General features: G+C 38.6%; 1 protein-coding gene across 4 annotated transcripts in view; it reads right to left on the reverse strand.

Annotated features, from left to right (window-relative positions):
• SPC25 (SPC25 component of NDC80 kinetochore complex) overlaps positions 1–19,608 on the reverse strand; it is a 61,413-nt gene that overhangs the window by 3,210 nt on the left and 38,595 nt on the right. For 3 of the 4 annotated variants that reach the window (XM_016949978.4, XM_063790550.1, XM_526099.7), the window contains 2 exons: positions 18,581–18,679; positions 15,887–16,552 (listed from right to left, as the gene is read on the reverse strand). In XM_016949978.4, coding sequence (XP_016805467.3) covers positions 16,428–16,552; positions 18,581–18,679 — 224 coding nt within the window. In that variant the 3' untranslated portion in view covers positions 15,887–16,427. Of the gene's footprint in view, positions 1–15,886; positions 16,553–18,580; positions 18,680–19,608 lie in introns of those variants that run through there. The other variant, XM_016949980.4, reaches the window with a different exon arrangement.

Raw genomic sequence — 19,608 nt, forward strand, 5'->3', positions numbered from 1 at the left:
AAGATCAACAAAATTGATAGACCGCTAGCAAGACTAATAAAGAAGAAAAGAGAGAAGAATCAAATAGACGCAATAAAAAATGATAAAGGGGATATCACCACCAATCCCACAGAAATACAAACTACCATCAGAGAATACTACAAACACCTCTACGCAAATAAACTAGAAAATCTAGAAGAAATGGATAAATTCCTCGACACGTACACCCTCCCAACACTAAACCAGGAAGAAGTTGAATCTCTGAATAGACCAATAACAAGCTCTCAAATTGTGGCAATAATCAATAGCTTACCAACAAAAAAAAGCCCAGGACCAGATGGATTCACAGCCGAATTCCACCAGAGGTACAAGGAGGAGCTGGTACCATTCCTTCTGAAACTATTCCAATCAATAGAAAAAGAGGGAATCCTCCCTAACTCATGTTATGAGGCCAGCATCATCCTGATACCAAAGCCTGGCAGAGACACAACCAAAAAAGAGAATTTTAGACCAATATCCTTCATGAACATTGATGCAAAAATCCTCAATAAAATACTGGCAAACTGAATCCAGCAGCACATCAAAAAGCTTATCCACCATGATCAAGTGGGCTTCATCCCTGGGATGCAAGGCTGGTTCAACATACACAAATCAATAAATGTAATCCAGCATATAAACAGAACCAAAGACAAAAATCACATGATTATCTCAATAGATGCAGAAAAGGTCTTTGACAAAATTCAACAACGCTTCATGTTAAAAACTCTCAATACATTAGGTATTGATGGGACATATCTCAAAATAATAAGAGCTATCTATGACAAACCCACAGCCAATACCATACTGAATGGGCAAAAACTGGAAGCATTCCCTTTGAAAACTGGCACAAGACAGGAATGCCCTCTCTCACCACTCCTATTCAACATAGTGTTGGAGTTCAGGCCAGGGCAATTAGGCAGGAGAAGGAAATAAAGGGTATTCAATTAGGAAAAGAGGAAGTCAAATTGTCCCTGTTTGCAGATGACATGATTGTATATCTAGAAAACCCCACTGTCTCAGCCCAAAATCTCCTTAAGCTGATAAGCAACTTCAGCAAACTCTCAGGATACAAAATCAATGTATAAAAATCACAAGCATTCTTATACACCAATAACAGACAAACAGAGAGCCAAATCATGAGTGAACTCCCATTCACAATTGCTTCAAAGAGAATAAAATACCTAGGAATCCAACTTACAAGGGATGTGAAGGACCACTTCAAGGAGAACTACGAACCACTGCTCAATGAAATAAAAGAGGACACAAAGAAATGGAAGAACATTCCATGCTCATGGGTAGGAAGAATCAATATCGTGAAAATGGCCATATTGCCCAAGGTAATTTATAGATTCAATGCCATCCCCATCAAGCTACCAATGACTTTCTTCACAAAATTGGAAAAAACTACTTTAAAGTTCATATGGAACCAAAAAAGAGCCCACATTGCCAAGTCAATCCTAAGCCAAAAGAACAAAGCTGGAGGCATCACGCTACCTGACTTCAAACTATCCTACAAGGCTACAGTAACCAAAACAGCATGGTACTGGTACCAAAACGGAGATAGATATAGACCAGTGGAACAGAACAGAGCGCTCAGAAATAATCCCACATATCTACAACTATCTGATCTTTGACAAACCTGACAAAAACAAGCAATGGGGAAAGGATTCCCTATGTAATAAATGGTGCTGGGAAAACTGGCTAGCCATATGTAGAAAGCTGAAACTGGATTCCTTCCTTACACCTTATACAAAAATCAATTCAAGATGGATTAAAGACTTACATGTCAGACCTAAAACCATAAAAACCCTAGAAGAAAACCTAGGCAATACCATTCAGGACATAGGCATGGGCAAGGACTTCATGTCTAAAACACCAAAAGCAATGGCAACAAAAGCCAAAATTGACAAATGGGATCTAATTAAACTAAAGAGCTTCTGCACAGCAAAAGAAACCACCATCAAAGTGAACAGGCAACCTACAGAATGGGAGAAAATTTTTGCAACCTACTCATCTGACAAAGGGCTAATATCCAGAATCTACAATGAACTCAAACAAATTTACAAGAAAAAAACAACCCCATCAAAAAGTGGGCAAAGGACATGAACAGACACTTCTCAAAAGACATTTATGCAGCCAAAAGACACATGAAAAAATGCTCATCATCACTGGCCATCAGAGAAATGCAAATCAAAACCACAATGAGATACCATCTCACACCAGTTAGAATGGCGATCATTAAAAAGTCAGGAAACAACAGGTGCTGGAGAGGATGTGGAGAAATAGGAACACTTTTACACTGTTGGTGGGACTGTAAACTAGTTCAACCATTGTGGAAGTCGGTGTGGCGATTCCTCAGGGATCTAGAACTAGAAATACCATTTGACCCAGCCATCCCTTTACTGGGTATATACCCAAAGGACTATAAATCATGCTGCTATAAAGACACATGCACACGTATGTTTATTGCGGCATTATTCACAATAGCAAAGACTTGGAACCAACCCAAATGTCCAACAATGATAGAATGGATTAAGAAAATGTGGCATATATACACCATGGAATACTATGCAGCCATAAAAAATGATGAGTTCCTGTCCTTTGTAGGGACATGGATGAGATTGGAAATCATTGTCAGTAAACTATCGCAAGAACAAAAAACCAAACACCACATATTCTCACTCATAGGTGGGAATTGAACAATGAGATCACATGGACACAGGAAGAGGAATATCACACTCTGGGGACTGTTGTGGGGTGGGGAGATGGGGGAGGGATAGCATTGGGAGATATACCTAATGCTAGATGACGATTTAGTGGGTGCAGCGCACCAGCATGGCACATGTATACATATGCAACTAACCTGCACAATGTGCACATGTACCCTAGAACTTAAAGTATAATTAAAAAAAAAAAATGCCTGGAAAAAAAAAATAATCCATGGTCCAAGAAGAAATCTTAATGGAAATTACAAAATGTTAGAAATAAAAAATGAAAAAGATACTATTTATCAAAACCTGTAGTTTCGGGAAAGCAACTATAAAAAAGTCCTACAAGGAAAGAAGAAATGCTAAAATTAATAAACTAAGCATCCTAATTACAACTTTATCAAATTAACAGCAGAATCAACCCAAAGTAAAGAACATATTAAAAAAAAAAAAAAGAAGAAAGAAATGGGCTGAGAGTGGTGGCTCAGGCCTGTAATTCCAGCACTTTGGGAGACAGAGGTGGGTGGATCACGAGGTCAGGAGTTCGACACCAGCCTGACCAACACGGTGAAACCTGTCTCTACTAAAAATACTAAAATTAGTCGGGTGGCACATGCCTGTAATCCCAGCTACTCAGGAGGCTGAGGCAGGAGAATCACTTGAACCTGGGAGGTGAAGTTTGCAGTGAGCTGTGATCGTGCCACTGCACTCCAGCCAGGGCAACAGAGCAAGACTCTGTCTCAAAAAAAAGAAAGAAAGAAAGAAAGAAATGAAAGATGAAACAAAATAGAAGAATATGAACAAGGCTATCCATTGGTTCTTTGAAACGATTAATAAAATGAGCAAATCTTGGTGAGGATGAAAAAAGGTATGAATAAACATTATAAGAAAAAGGTAGGCTGAGTGCGGTGGCTCATGCCTGTAACTCCAGCACTTTGGGAGGCCAAGGCTGGCAGATCACTTGAGCCCAGGAGTTTGAGACCAGCCCGGACAACACAGGGAGACCCTGCCTCTTAAAAAAAAAAAAAATTAAGTAGATGCTATGGATGTAGCAGATATCTAAAAGATAAAATTATATACTATGAATTCTTTACACCAATTAATTTGAAAGCAAGAAAAAGAGACAAATTTCTCAACACATATGAATGATAAAAACTTAGAAGAAATACAATAACTGAATGATTTAATAACTGTTAAAGAAATATAATGAGTACCTTTAAAAACTCTTCCTACAAAAAAATCCCCAGAAGACCAGATAGTTTTATAAGTGAGTTCAAAAACAATAATCTTATTCAAACTTTTTCAGGAAATAGGAAAATATACATGGGAAAATTATAACCCAATCTTACTCATGACTATAGATGTAAAAATTCCAAACAAAATATTCATAAACTGATGCCAACACTGTGTTAAAAAAAAAGACTGCACATGACTAAACTGGATTTATTCCAAGAAGGCAAAGTTAATTCAATATTTTTTTTTCAAAAGCCTGTTAATGTAAATCACATTAATAGGTTAAAGATGAAAATTTATATAGGTACAGAAAAACATAAAATTCAACAAATATTCATGATAATTACTTTTGTTAATTGGGAATAAAAGAAAATCTTCTTCATTTCCCCCAAGTCTGGGAAACCACACATAGTAGAGTATGGCCAGATGAGAAAAGTGACCCTCAAAAAGGGTAACTAACTTGCGCAAGGTCATGTATCAGTTTCAGTAGTAGAGCAAAGACTGGCCTGCATCTTAATTCTCAACTTTTTTCCCCCACAATACCATGTTGGTGCCGGAATATAGAGCTTTTTGCAAAACAAGTTAAAATATTCAAGATTTGCCATTATATAGATAACATTTATTTGAATCTCAAACATTGCCTGTTTCCAAAATTCTCATGAACATTAAGTTGAGTAAAATAACTTCTCCCTTGAAGTTTTTCCATTTGCTAGACCTTATCCTCAGCTGCTACTTCCAGCTTGCCTAGTTGCTAAGGAAAAAGGAAAATGTGTGTCTAAACTTGAAACATTCTTCACACAATATCATACACTTTTCATATTTCACACCACAATATATTAACAATACCAAGAAAGGGCTGATTTTATATAGCATATAGATCCTCCTGTTAACTGATAGACTCTTTTTCTATTTAGATGAAACTCTTATCTTTATTCAGAAAGGAACTTGTTCTCTGTCAGCTTGTTACTGAGTCAAGAATTGCTCACCGGGTGTGGTGGCTCATGCCTGAAATCCCAGCACTTTGGGAGGCCGAAGTGGGTGGATCCTTTGGGCCCAAGAGTTTGAGACCATACTGGGCAACATGGCAAAACCCCATCTCTACAAAAAATACAAAAATTAGCCAGGTGTGGTGGTGCATGCCTGTAGTCCTAACTACTCAGGACTCCAGCGTGGGCGACAAAGTGAGACCCTGTCTCAAAAAATAGCAAAGCCATCTTTAACTTCCAAAAATATTCAAACACCTTAGTAACATGCCTGCAGATATTGTTGAACAAGCCACCTCTTTTTCAAAGTGCAATTTTGATTCCCCATCAAATAATTTTCTGTTGAGTCTTGATAATGTGTTCAACATTAATAAGTATTTATTAAGCTTCTTCTATGTCCCAGACACTGCTAGGTGAGAGAGCTAAATGTCGCCATGGTACACAAATTGAAACGTAACTAATTATGTCTGTACAGGATTTTCTGAATTGAAAAAATAACCAACACTAATTCTCATTAGCTTGGAAATTGAAACTTTAGATCTATTAGTAGAACACTGTAGTAGATTTTGTGCTGATTCTTTTTTTTAAACTTAATTTGTTATCGAGTTTAATTTTAGAGACCTGTACCATTTTATTACAAAATGTGGAATAGATGAGTGACCCCATTTGGATTCCATTTCAATCAGTGTTACTTATATTTGTGCCTATATTTTCCCACTTAAGAAAATATCTTATCTGTGTATCTTGTGCTTTATTTCCACATTAGGAAGATTTTAAATGTTTAAAATTATTACATTTTTATGACACATCATCTTAAACATAATGCATAAAAAAGCAAGTATACTAAGATAGCTGTTTGCCTTTTATATGTATTATTAATCAGCTCAAGTGTAATTTTCATAATGCATCAACTTTAAAATGTAAGTTAATATATTAGTATCAGCTCCAAAATATCCCTAGGTGGGTATATAGTAAACTTCAAAACTTAAGTTTTGCTTTTGTTTTGCTTTAAAGAGACAGGGTCTTTCTCTGTCACCTAGGTTGGAGCTCACTGCTGAGCTCAAGCGATCCTTCCACCTCTGTCTTGCAAGTAGTTGGGACTATAGGCACGTAACACCATGCCTGGCTAATTAAATTCTTTTTAGAGATGGGGTCTGGCTTTGTTGCCCAGGCCAGTCTTGAACTCCTGGCCTCCTCAGTCTTCCAAAGTGCTAGGATTACAGGCATTAAGTCACCATGCTCCGCCTAAGGCTTTTATATTTGCTTGAACAGATTAAAAACTTATGCACAAGTTAATAGCCCTCTCACACACCATTCCAAAAAGACCTGGGTTGATGACTGCAGTCTGCATCCCTAGTGACTTTTCTCAATGAGCCACTGGGATTCTAAACACCTCATACTCTGCTCACTGTTTCCCTGAGAGCTGCAGCTCTTTTGCCACTTTAGTGAGGCTATTTCCTAAGGATCCAGACAAAGCATAGTCCTCCTCTGCTTTCAAGACAATTTTGTTTTTTTTCTTAATCATACTTCTACAGAAACAACAAAACTCAAATTATATTATACAAGTTCAAATTTGTTTAGAATCTTTAAGAACTTTGTTTTTGCATACTTTCCCTGTAATAGAGTATAGAAAGGCAATAAGGCATCATCTAGATCTAGGTGAAACTCATGGATTCAGTTGCCAGCTTGTCATCTGGGTTTGAATGTCAGCTCTAACACTCACCAGCAGTGACTTGAAGTCATTTAAACTCTGTACATTGTATTCCTTCTCTGTAGAACAAAAATATCAATAGTATCTACCTCATAGGTTGTTGTGAGAATGTAAATGAGTAGATGGAGGTAAAGGGCTTAGAACAGTGCTGGGCATGTAGGAAGTGCTTAAAAAAAAAAAAAAGTATTAACCATTATTTCAAGATGGCCAACTCACCAGGCTTGTCAGAATAATCCCCAGTCTTGGAATGAATCAACTTCCCTGTTGAGAAAACAAATCAGTCTAATGTTCTATGGCCCAAGGCCCTCTATTTATAATAATGTATTTTTCTTTGTACATTTGACTTTGGATTCCAGTAGCAAAGCTGGTTCCTACGTTTTGTTTTGAGATGGAGTCTCGCTTTGCCATCCAGGCTGGAGTGCAGTGGCACAATCTTGGCTCACTGCAACCTCCACCTCCTGGGTTCCAGCGATTCTCCTGCCTCAGCCTCCTGAGTAGCTGGGATTACAGGTGCCCGCCACCACACCCAACTCATTTTTCTACTTTTAATAGAGACGGGGTTTCACCATGTTGGTCAGGCTGGTCTCAAACTCCTGACCTCGTGATCCGCCCGCCTCAGCCTCCCAAAGTGCTGGGATTACAGCTGTGAGCCACTGCGCCTGGTCGTTCCTATGTTATACTCTTGTGAATTTCCTGCTATGGAATCTCATTCTCAGATCTTGACCCCATTCCGCCCGCCAGTTAGAAGTGAAGAATGGCTGTTCTTTGAGGAAAAATGGACCCTAACTGGGGATCTACCCATTTCTTCTCTCATCCCCAATTCTCATTTCTCCAACTTGCAGGTGAAAGAGATCCTTCAGAATTTCTTCTTGCTTAGGCAAGCTGGCTCAATGCCTAGTGCCTTCTTACTGTGTCGTTTAAAACATTATGTCATTGAGTTTGCAGTAGGAGATATGGCCTTTCTTTAGTCTTCTTTGAGACAACGCCGTCCCTCAAGTTTTGTTATATTTGGTCACTGTAGATATATTTCAAGTGGAGAAATTCAGTCAACACATACTCACTGTAGGTAGTCATCTAATGTTTTTAATGCCAAACATCTAAGCTGTCTTTCCCTTTGTAGAACTATAACATCCCACTCTTAGCCCAATTATTGAGGTTAATCTGCCCTTATAGCTGGGTTTCAGGGGGAATCTAGTATAACCCAATGCATGTATTTTAGCTCCTTGATCACCTGTACTAACTTACAGGAACCGGATGAGTTTGAAATTGCTGTGATCTACCACGTAGAGCCTCAATCCAGAAGAAACAGATCCTGCTGATAGAATTTGAGCTCCAAATCAAGCTAGGTTCACAAAAACCGATGTTAGGTTTTGATATGGTTTTTTGTGTTCATTTAAATACGTATATAAAAAATAAGGCGAAATGTGAAAGTCTGCCTAGGAAAAACCGGAGTTTGCTTATTGTACTCTCTCTGTTAAAATACTCCCTTCAGACAAGCCCATGCTGAAATAGGATAGGTCTATTGCTAGTAGCACCCATTTCAATCACCAGGGCAGTTTATTACCCTTTTATCTCTACAGAGAAAATACCAATCAATGGTCCCTAAAAGCTGGTCTACACACTGGCATGTGTCAGTGATAACATCTCCACCAGGCCATAGCATTCTTCTCAAATAAGTTCTACTACTATATGCCAATGAGCAAAGCCTTAAGCTAAGTCCTAGGTATGAGCGGTGTTAGGGCTTAGAACATGATACCCCAAAGTATGGTGCTTTAGCATGCTGAGTACTTTAAACTAAGAGAGATTAGAAGGCCTCAGAAGCAGCCTCAGAACCAAGGTCTCTGATCTTTTCCTGCCTTCCTGCTTCTGGCTCCCCTCTTCTCCAAAGTAAGCTGTAAAACCCAGAAATATTATTCCAACCTTCCCCATCCTCTCTATATCGTAAGACCCTCCTTCAGTAAGGGTCCTGCCCCATGCCCAGGAAGAAGGAAAGCTACACAGAAAGACCAAGAAAGACCTGAACAGACAGGCCTTGCAGGTTTCTTCAGTTTATTACCACTACATCGCACCTGTTTGTCCAATCACCTTTCTACATGGCTGTCCATTCTTCTATTCTTTGTCAAACATAAGCATAAAAACAGACAGTTTTACCTGCATATTTGAGTCTTCATTTCTGAAGGCTGCCATGTCACATAAAACTTGGATTAAATAAATTTGTTGTGTTTTTCTCTTGTTAACCAGTGTTTTGCTATAGGAGTGTTGGCTATGACCCTTAGGTCATATGTGACCTTAGCCAACGTGATAAGGAAAGGTATCACATTTTTCTGCCTCTACGGCAGCCACTGAGAGAGGCTGCTCTAAAACTCCCTTCCTACTCTCACTAACCAGGCAACAAGTGTGAATTTTCCCCCAGATTATTCAGGGAGAAGGCAGGATAAGCAACTGAAGGCAAGGAAGCCATTGTTCTATGGCTTTTAGGTGTGCTCAAGATATACTGAAACAGTATTATGTAGCTTTCACTACAGCTAGCATACTTAAATGCCATCAAATTTACACAGAAAAGATGACGACAAAAAAAAAAAAAAGTCCTAGAAAAAGTTGACATTTGACCTCTAGTCTGTGGTGAACAGACTCCCAAGATGACAAACTTATATCCGGACCACAATTAAACGGTAAACATTATAAAATGGAAACTGTTTAATAAATTTCTACATTTAGATTTTCAAAAATATATCCTAGCAAAATGCTGCCAACTTTCTTCTGATGTGAAGGACTGTCCTTTATTCTAATTATAGATCTCTCTTGGTGTAAGGTAAAAATATTTACTTTTTTGACATTAGGTTGATAGTAAGATAGTAGAGTTTATTTTGCCCAGTACATATTAAAAACTGTCAACCTTAGGTTGGGCCTGTCCTTTTAATTTTTTAATATTAAGAGTCCATATTAAGTGGTCCAAAAGCTTGGAGACCACTGAAACACAGTGCAGGTTGAACAAATTTCCATTCCCAGTACCCGCCATAAGTTAGTCATGCCTGACATTTACAGAAAAAAAAAAAAAAGTAATAAACTAATTATCTTTCATTAATTAAAAGAACATATTTTACTTTATATGTTTCCCTAAGATTTTAATTAAAATACAGTAGTTCTCCCTTACCTGTGGGGGACGTTACAAGACCCCCAGTAGATGTCTGAAACCTTAGATAGTGCTAAATCCGACAGACGATTTTTTCCCCATATATAAATATCTATGATAAAACTTTATTTACAAATTAGGCACAGTAAGAGATTAACAACAATAAATAATAGAATAGAATAATTATAACATACGGTAATAAAAGTTATGTATATGAAATGTTTCTTTCTCTCAAAATATCTTGTCCTGCAGTCTACTCATTTAATATTTTTGGATCACAGTTGACTGTGGGTAACTGAAACTGTAGAAAGCAAAACTACAGATAAGGATGGACTACTGTGATTCAAAGAAGTATGCCACACAGAATGTTACAAAAATACCAAAGAACTACAGGCAGACAGCGGATGAGAATTCTTTTAAAAAGAGATACAGGTGGAGCCAAGATGGCTGAATAGGAACAGCTCCGATCTACAGCTCCCAGTGTGAGCGATGCAGAAGACGGGTGATTTCTGCATTTCCAACTGAGGTACCGGGTTCATCTCACTGGGGAGTGCCGGACAGTGGGTGCAGGACAGTGGGTGCAGCACACTGTGCATGAGCTGAAGCAGGGTGAGGCATCGCCTCACCCGGGAAGCGCAAGGGGTCAGGGAATTCCCTTTCCTAGTCAAAGAAAGGGGTGACAGACGGCACCTGGAAAATTGGGTCACTCCCACCCAAATACTGTGCTTTTCCAACGGGCTTATCAAATGGCACACCAGGAGATTATATCCCGCACCTGGCTTGGAGGGTCCTACGCCCACAGAGCCTCACTCATTGCTAGCACAGCAGTCTGAGATCAAACTGCAAGGCGGCAGCGAGGCTGGGGAAGGGGCGCCCGCCATTGCTTAGGTTTGAGTAGGTAAACAAACCTGCCGGGAAGCTCGAACTGAGTGGAGCCCACCACAGCTTAAGGAGGCCTGCCTGCCTCTGTAGGCTCCACCTCTGGGGGAAGGGCACAGACAAACAAAAGACAGCAATAACCTCAGTAGACTTAGATGTCCCTGTCTGACAGCTTTGAAGAGAGTAGTGGTTCTCCCAGCACGCAGCTGGACAACTGAGAACGGGCAGACTGCCTCCTCAAGTGGGTCCCTGACCCCCGAGTAGCCTAACTGGGAGGCAACCCCCAGTAGGGTCGGACTGACACCTCACACGGCCGGGTACTCCTCTGAGACAAAACTTTCAGAGGAATGATCAGGCAGCAGCATTTTCGGTTCACCAATATCTGCTTTTCTGCAGCCACCGCTGCTGATGCCCAGGCAAACAGGGTCTGGAGTGGACCTCCAGGAAACTCCAACAGACCTGCAGCTGAGGGTCCTGACCGTTAGAAGGAAAACTAACAAACAGAAAGGACATCCACACCAAAAACCCATCTGTACGTCACCATCGTCAAAGACCAAAGGTAGATAAAACCACAAAGATGGGGAAAAAACAGAGCAGAAAAACCAGAAACTCTAAAAATCAGAGTGCCTCTCCTCCTCCAAAGGAACGCAGCTCCTCACCAGCAATGGAACAAAGCTGGACAGAGAATGACTTTGACGAGTTGAGAGAAGAAGGCTTCAGAATATCAAACTACTCCGAGCTAAAGGAGGAAGTTCGAACCAATGGCAAAAGAAGTTAAAACACTTTGAAAAAAAAATTAGACAAATGGATAACTAGAATAACCAATGCAGAGAACTCCTTAAAGGACCTGATGGAGCTGAAAACCATGGCATGAGAACTACGTGACGAATGCACAAGCCTCAGTAACCGATGCAATCAACTGGAAGAAAGGGTATCAGCAATGGAAGATGAAATGAATGAAATGAAGCGTGAAGAGAAGTTTAGAGAAAAAAGAATAAAAAAGAAATGAACAAAGCCTCCAAGAAATATGGGACTATGTGAAAAGACCAAATCTACGTCTAATTGGTGTACCTGAAAGTGACGGGGAGAATGGAATCAAGTTGGAAAACACTCTGCAGGATATTATCCAGGAGAACTTCCCCAATCTAGCAAGGCAGGCCAACATTCACATTCAGGAAATACAGAGAACGCCACAAAGATACTCCTCGAGAAGAGCAACTCCAAGACACATAATTGTCGGATTCACCAAAGTTGAAATGAAGGAAAAAATGTTAAGGGCAGCCAGAGAGAAAGGTCGGGTTACCCACAAAGGGAAGCCCATCAGACTAACAGTAGATCTCTTGGCAGAAACTCTACAAGCCAGAAGAGAGTGGGGGCCAATATTCAACATTCTTAAAGAAAAGAATTTTCAACCCAGAATTTCATATCCAGCCAAACTAAGCTTCATAAGTGAAGGAGAAATAAAATACTTTACAGACAAGCAAATGCTGAGAGATTTTGTCACCACCAGGCCTGCCTTACAAGAACTCCTGAAGGAAGCACTAAACATGGAAAGGAACAACCGGTACCAGCCACTGCAAAAACATGCCAAATTGTAAAGACCATCAGTGCTAGGAAGAAACTGCATCAACTAACGAGCAAAATAACCAGCTAACATCATAATGACAGAATCAAATTCACACATAACAATACTAACCTCAAATGTAAATGGGCTAAATGTTCCAATTAAAAGGCACAGACTGGCAAATTGGATAAAAAGTCAAGACCCATCAGTGTGCTGTATTCAGGAAACACATCTCACATGCAGAGACACAAATAGGCTCAAAATAAAGGGATGGAGGAAGATCTACCAAGCAAATGGAAAACAAAAAAAGGCAGGGATTGCAATCCTAGTCTCAGATAAAACAGACTTTAAAACAACAAAGATCAAAAGAGACAAAGAAGGCCATTACATAATGGAAAAGGGATCAATTCAACAAGAAGAACTAACTATCCTAAATATATATGATCCCAATACAGGAGCACCCAGATTCATAAAGCAAGTCCTGAGTGACCTACAAAGAGACTTAGACTCCCACACAATAATAATGGGAGACTTTAACACCCCACTGTCAACATTAGACAGATCAACGAGACAGAAAGTTAACAAGGATATCCAGGAATTGAACTCAGCTCTGCACCAAGCAGACCTAATAGACATCTACAGAACTCTCCACCCCAAATCAACAGAATATACATTTTTTTCAGCACCACACCACACCTATTCCAAAATTGACCACATACTTGGAAGTAAAGCACTCCTCAGCAAATGTAAAAGAACAGAAATTATAACAAACTGTCTCTCAGACCACAGTGCAACCAAACTAGAACGCAGGATTAAGAAACTCACTCAAAACCACTCAACTACATGGAAACTGAACAACCTGCTCCTGAATGACTACTGGGTACATAACGAAATGAAGGCAGAAATAAAGATGTTCTTTGTAACCAATGAGAACAAAGACACAACATACCAGAATCTCTGGGACACATTCAAAGCAGTGTGTAGAGGGAAATTTATAGCACTAAATGCCCACAAGAGAAAGCAGGAAAGATCCAAAATTGACACCCTAACATCACAATTAAAAGAACTAGAAAAGCAAGAGCAAACACATTCAAAAGCTAGCAGAAGGCAAGAAATAACTAAGATCAGAGCAGAACTGAAGGAAATAGAGACACAAAAAACCCTTCAAAAAATCAATGAATCCAGGGGCTGGCTTTTTGAAAAGATCAACAAAATTGATAGACAGCTAGCAAGACTAATTAAGAAGAAAAGAGAGAAGAATCAAATAGACGCAATAAAAAATGATAAAGGGGATATCACCACCGATCCCACAGAAATACAAACTACCATCAGAGAATACTACAAACACCTCTATGCAAATAAACTAGAAAATCTAGAAGAAATGGATAAATTCCTCGACACATACACTCTCCCAAGACTAAACTAGGAAGAAGTTGAATCTCTGAATAGACCAATAACAGGCTATGAAATTCAGGCAATAATTAATAGCTTACCAACCAAAAACAGTCCAGGACCAGATGGATTCACAGCCGAATTCTACCAGAGGTACAAGGAGGAGCTGGTACCATTCCTTCTGAAACGATTCCAGTCAATAGAAAAAGAGGGAATCCTCCCTAACTCATTCTATGAGGCCAGCATCATCCTGATACCAAAGCCTGGCAGAGACACAACCAAAAAAGAGAATTTTAGACCAATATCCTTCATGAACATTGATGCAAAAATCCTCAATAAAATACTGGCAAACTGAATCCCGCAGCACATCAAAAAGCTTATCCACCATGATCAAGTGGGCTTCATCCCTGGGATGCAAGGCTGGTTCAACATACGAAAATCAATAAACATAATCCAGCATATAAACAGAACCAAAGACAAAAACCACATGATTATCTCAATAGATGCAGAAAAGGCCTTTGACAAAATTCAACAACCATTCATGCTAAAAACTCTCAATAAATTAGGTATTGATGGGATGTATCTCAAAATAATAAGAGCTATCTATGACAAACCCACAGCCAATATCATATGGAATGGACAAAAACTGGAAGCATTCCCTTTGAAAACCGGCACAAGACAGGGATGCCCTCTCCTACCACTCCTATTCAACATAGTGTTGGAAGTTCTGGCCAGGGCAATCAGGCAGAAGAAGGAAATAAAGGGCATTCAATTAGGAAAAGAGGAACTCAAATTGTCCCTGTTTGCAGATGACATGACTGTATATCTAGAAAACCCCATCGTCTCAGCCCAAAATTTCCTTAAGCTGATAAGCAACTTCAGCAAACTCTCAGGATGCAAAATCAATGTGCAAAAATCACAAGCATTTTTATACACCAATAACAGACAAACAGAGAGCCAAATCATGAGTGAACTCCCATTCACAATTGCTTCAAAGAGAATAAAATACCTAGGAATCCAACTTACAAGGGATGTGAAGGACCTCTTCAAGGAGAACTACAACCATTGCTCAATGAAATAAAAGAGGATACAAACAAATGGAAGAACATTCCATGCTCCTGGGTAGGAAGAATCAATATCATGAAAATGACCATGTTGCCCAAGGTAATTTATAGATTCAATGCCATCCCCATCAAGCTACCAATGACTTTCTTCACAGAATTGGAAAAAACTACTTTAAAGTTCATATGGAACCAAAAAAGAGCCCACATTGCCAAGTCAATCCTAAGCCAAACGAAGCTGGAGGCATCACGCTACCTGACTTCAAACTATCCTACAAGGCTACAGTAACCAAAACAGCACGGTACTGGTACCAAAACAGAGATATAGACCAATGGAACAGAACAGAGCCCTCAGAAATAATCCCACATATCTACAACCATCTGATCTTTTACAAACCTGACAAAAACAAGCAATGGGGAAAGGATTTCCTATTTAATAAATGGTGCTGGGAAAACTGGCTAGCCATATGTAGAAAGCTGAAACTGGATTCCTTCCTTACACCTTATACAAAAATTAATTCAAGATGGATTAAAGACTTACATGTTAGACCTAAAACCATAAAAACCCTAGAAGAAAACCTAGGCAATACCATTCAGGACATAGGCATGGGCAAGGATTTCATGTCTAAAACACCAAAAGCAATGGCAACAAAAGCCAAAATCGACAAATGGGATCTAATTAAACTAAAGAGCTTCTGCACAGCAAAAGAAACCACCATCAGAGTGAACAGGCAACCTACAGAATGGGAGAAAATTTTTGCAACCTACTCATCTGACAAAGGGCTAATATCCAGAATCTACAATGAACTCAAACAAATTTACAAGAAAAAAACAAACAACCCCATCAAAAAGTGGGCGAAGGATATGAACAGACACTTGTCAAAAGAAGACATTTATGCAGCCAAAATCACATGAAAAAATGCTCATCATCACTGGCCATCAGAGAAATGCAAATCAAAACCACAATGAGATACCATCTCACACCAGTTAGAATGGCGATCATTAAAAAGTCAGGAAACAACAGGTGGTGGAGAGGATGTGGAGAAATAGGAACACTTTTACACTGTTGGTGGGACTGTAAACTAGTTCAACCATTGTGGAAGTCGGTGTGGCGATTCCTCAGGGATCTAGAACTAGAAATACCATTTGACCCAGCCCTCCCATTATTGGGTATATACCCAAGGGATTATAAATCATGCTGCTATAAAGACACATGCACATGTATGTTTATTTCGGCACTATTCACAATAGCAAAGACTTGGAACCAACCCAAATGTCCAACAGTGATAGACTGGATTAAGAAAATGTGGCACATATACACCATGGAATACTATGCAGCCATAAAAAAGGATGAGTTCATGTCCTTTGTAGGAACATGGATGAAGCTGGAAACCCTCATTCTCAGCAAACTATCGCAAGGACAAAAAACCAAACACCACATATTCTCACTCCTAGGTGGGAACTGAACAATGAGAACACATGGACACAGGAAGGGGAACATCACACAACGGGGACTGTTGTGGGTTGGGGGAGGGGGGAGGGATAGCATTAGGAGATATACCTAATGAAATGACGAGTTAATGGGTGCAGCACACCAACATGGCACATGTATACATATGTAACAAACCTGCACATTGTGCACATGTACCCTAAAACTTAAAGTATAATAATAATAAAAACAAGAAAAAAAAGAGATATGTAATAGAGAAGAAAAATAAACCGTTTTTATATACACTATTTGTACGTTACTTATAAACCGTGGCAGTAAAAGCTTTCCGAACATTGGCAAGAAAAGCTGAAAAATTGTTGGTCTTCCTTACATTCTCTTGAAATTCTGCTAGGCCCTCAAGATGAGGGGCACTATCTGACACTAGAAAAAAAAAAAGAAATCAAAGACAATTAGAATGAGTTTTTTTATGGCAGAGAAGTATTTCTAATCTAGATGTTCTCATCTGGTTTGAATGTCAATTCCATCTTAATGAAATTCTTTGAGCAAAAAAGGATACACTTGATTTTCCTATGCCAAATATCTTTTGGACCTTTCCTTCGTTTAATCTCTAAATATTCAAATCCTAAGTACTATAATCTTGCTTTAAATTTGAACAGATGGCACTCAAGGATCGAAGAGTTTAGTGACACAGAATGACCCTGCCCATCGTCTTAAACTTATATATTTTGTTTTAACTATTTAAACTTTTTTTTAAAACTGTTAAGTCATTTTTATCTGCAAAACTTTGGTCTGACTGACTTTTCATTTCTGACCACTGGAATTAAAAAAAAAAAAAAAGGAACAATTTTCTTTTTTTTTGAGACAGATTCTTGATTTGTCACCAAGCCTGGAAGTACAGTGGTGAGATCCCAGCTCACTGCAAACTCTGCCTCCTGGCTTCAAGCAATTCTTTTGCCTCAGCTTTCTGAGTAGCTGGGATTATAGGTAACATGTCCAGCTAACTTTTGTATTTTCAGTAGAGGCAGGGTTTCACCATGTTACCCAGGCTAGTCTTGAATTCCTGACCTCAAGTGATCCGCCTGCCTCTGCCTCCCAAAGTGCTGGGATTACAGGCGTGAGTCACCATGCCCAGCCTGAAAAAAGAAGTTTTCAATGCCCAGCCTTAATAACTTACAATTATGAAAGAAATATCTAGAATTTTCCAAGTGAAGTGGCAGGCATTAGAAAATGTGGTTGCTATTCCAAGAGTGGTATTTACAGGGACTATTAATCAAATGAGACTCAAAGTCACGAATAACAGTATTGTCCTTGTATGTAGTTGTACCAGCTGGTATACTGGGAAGTCTCCAGTGAAGGTGGTCAAAGGAAAAGAAATTCACCCATTATCAGATTTCCAGCTCTCTTGTACAGATTGCTTAGGAAACAAGGTCCATGACCACAGCAGAGAAACAACAGCAAAGGGCATCTGGTCCAAAATGTATCCTGTATATTCTATTTTAATATACTATCATGTACTATCAGATTATACCATAAGAGAATATCCAATTTAGAGAAAATTGAAAAGCTAGATAAGAGGTTTTTGGGGCTTGCTTTTTAAAATCTAGCACTAATTAGATTGGAAGATATTTATCTAGAGAGAAAAAAACCCAAACATCTGTATAAGAAATCAGATTCTCAAAATATAAATTCCCCAGAAATAGGAACTGAGTCACCAGGGCACAGCGCTGTGCCAGCTCAGCAGTTCACCTGAGTGTCTGTCAGCTACAAAGGCTTTAAGATGATAGCATAGGTGTAATGAGCTGAGAACCATTTTTATGAATTCCAATAAATTAAGGATTACTTGTACAGGGGCATTAGAAGAATAAACAAGAGATAAATATATTTCTATTCTCTTCTTGTTCACATTATTATCAATGATATATATTCCTTATAAATCAAAGGCCTTTTGGCCAGCTGCAGAATCAGTAACTAACCTTTATTATCAATGTGTGAGATTTGCAGGATTCGTATTTCAAAAATGTATTTTTGGGAAAATAAATTGTTAAATTCTGGTGACTTTACATTTGATTTTAAAATCATCTACTTGGATAAATTCTAATATTCACATTTAAGCAGCCATTTTCTTTAAAGCTTCACCTTTTAAAAAAGTTATCTAAAAGGACAATTCATATTTGCACATAAATGCAATGATCTTTGTTTTTAGATTGTTCAGACACTGTGGCACTGTGCCATCCTGAAGAGATGCTACTTATTAAGGATCTTAGACAATATCTATAAATCAAGACTATATTCACTTCCTTTAGAAGACTATACTCCAAGAAGCAAGACTGAAAAAGGAAGCAATAGAGTCTGGAGCTATTACTTTCCTCCATATTACTTTATATGCTGATTGAAATAACATTTTGGAACGCCAATCTTAAATACCAGTTAGGAGATATTAGTACATACCTTCATAGTCCCTTGCTTCATTGAGATGCAAGGAAAACATAAATGGGCTCTCAGGATTCTTAGGGTCAATATTAGTGAAAATAAACTGCAATTTCTCACCTGAAAAGAGATTAAACTATTTAGTGTGTCAAAGCTTTCAATGGAGATACCCTTTCTTACTCCATCTTTGCTCAATATCTGCACTGCTAAGTATATACAGTCATGTAACCAACATTTCCAAATGCAGAAGTTACAAATTCGTTTTAAAATATATTATAGTTTCAATGTGACATCAAAAATACAGTCAACAAAAGAAAAACTAGATAAATTGGACTTTGTTAAAATTAAAAACTTTTGTCCTTCAAAGAACACTATCAAGAGAAGGAAAAGACAACCTAAAGAATGGGAGAAAATATTTGCAATCATTTATCTGATAAAGGTTGAATACATAGAATGTATTTAAAACTCCTGCAACTAAAAACCACCCAATTCAATAATGGGCAAAAAATCTGAAAGGACATTTCTCCAAAGAATATATAAAAATGGCCATTAAGTACACAAAAAGGTGCTCAACATCATTAGTCATTATGTAAATGCAAGCCGAAACTACAATGAGATACCATTTCATACCCAGTAGGATGGCAAATAAATAAATGGAAAATAACAGTGTTGGCGAGGATGTGGAGAAACTGGAACCCTAGTACATTGCTGGTAGAAATGTAAAATGGTACAGCCTCTGTGAAAAACAGTTTGGCAGATCCTCAAAAAGTTTAAATACAGAATTACAATATGACCCAGCAATTCCACTCCTAAGTATAGAGCTGAAAGAATTGAAAACGGAGACTCAAGTAGATAACTGTATGCCAATGTTCATAGCAGCATTATTCATAGTAGCCAAAAAGTGGAAATAACCCAGTGCCCACCAACAGATGAATGGATATAGTATACACATACAATGGAACATTGTTCAGCCATAAAATGGAATGAACTTGGCTGCTGTGGTCTTTTTTATGATTCACTAGGAGAACTCATAGGATTCACTCAGCAGC

The sequence above is a fragment of the Pan troglodytes genome, chromosome 13, assembly GCF_028858775.2.
Source record: "Pan troglodytes isolate AG18354 chromosome 13, NHGRI_mPanTro3-v2.0_pri, whole genome shotgun sequence".
NCBI lineage: Eukaryota > Metazoa > Chordata > Mammalia > Primates > Hominidae > Pan > Pan troglodytes.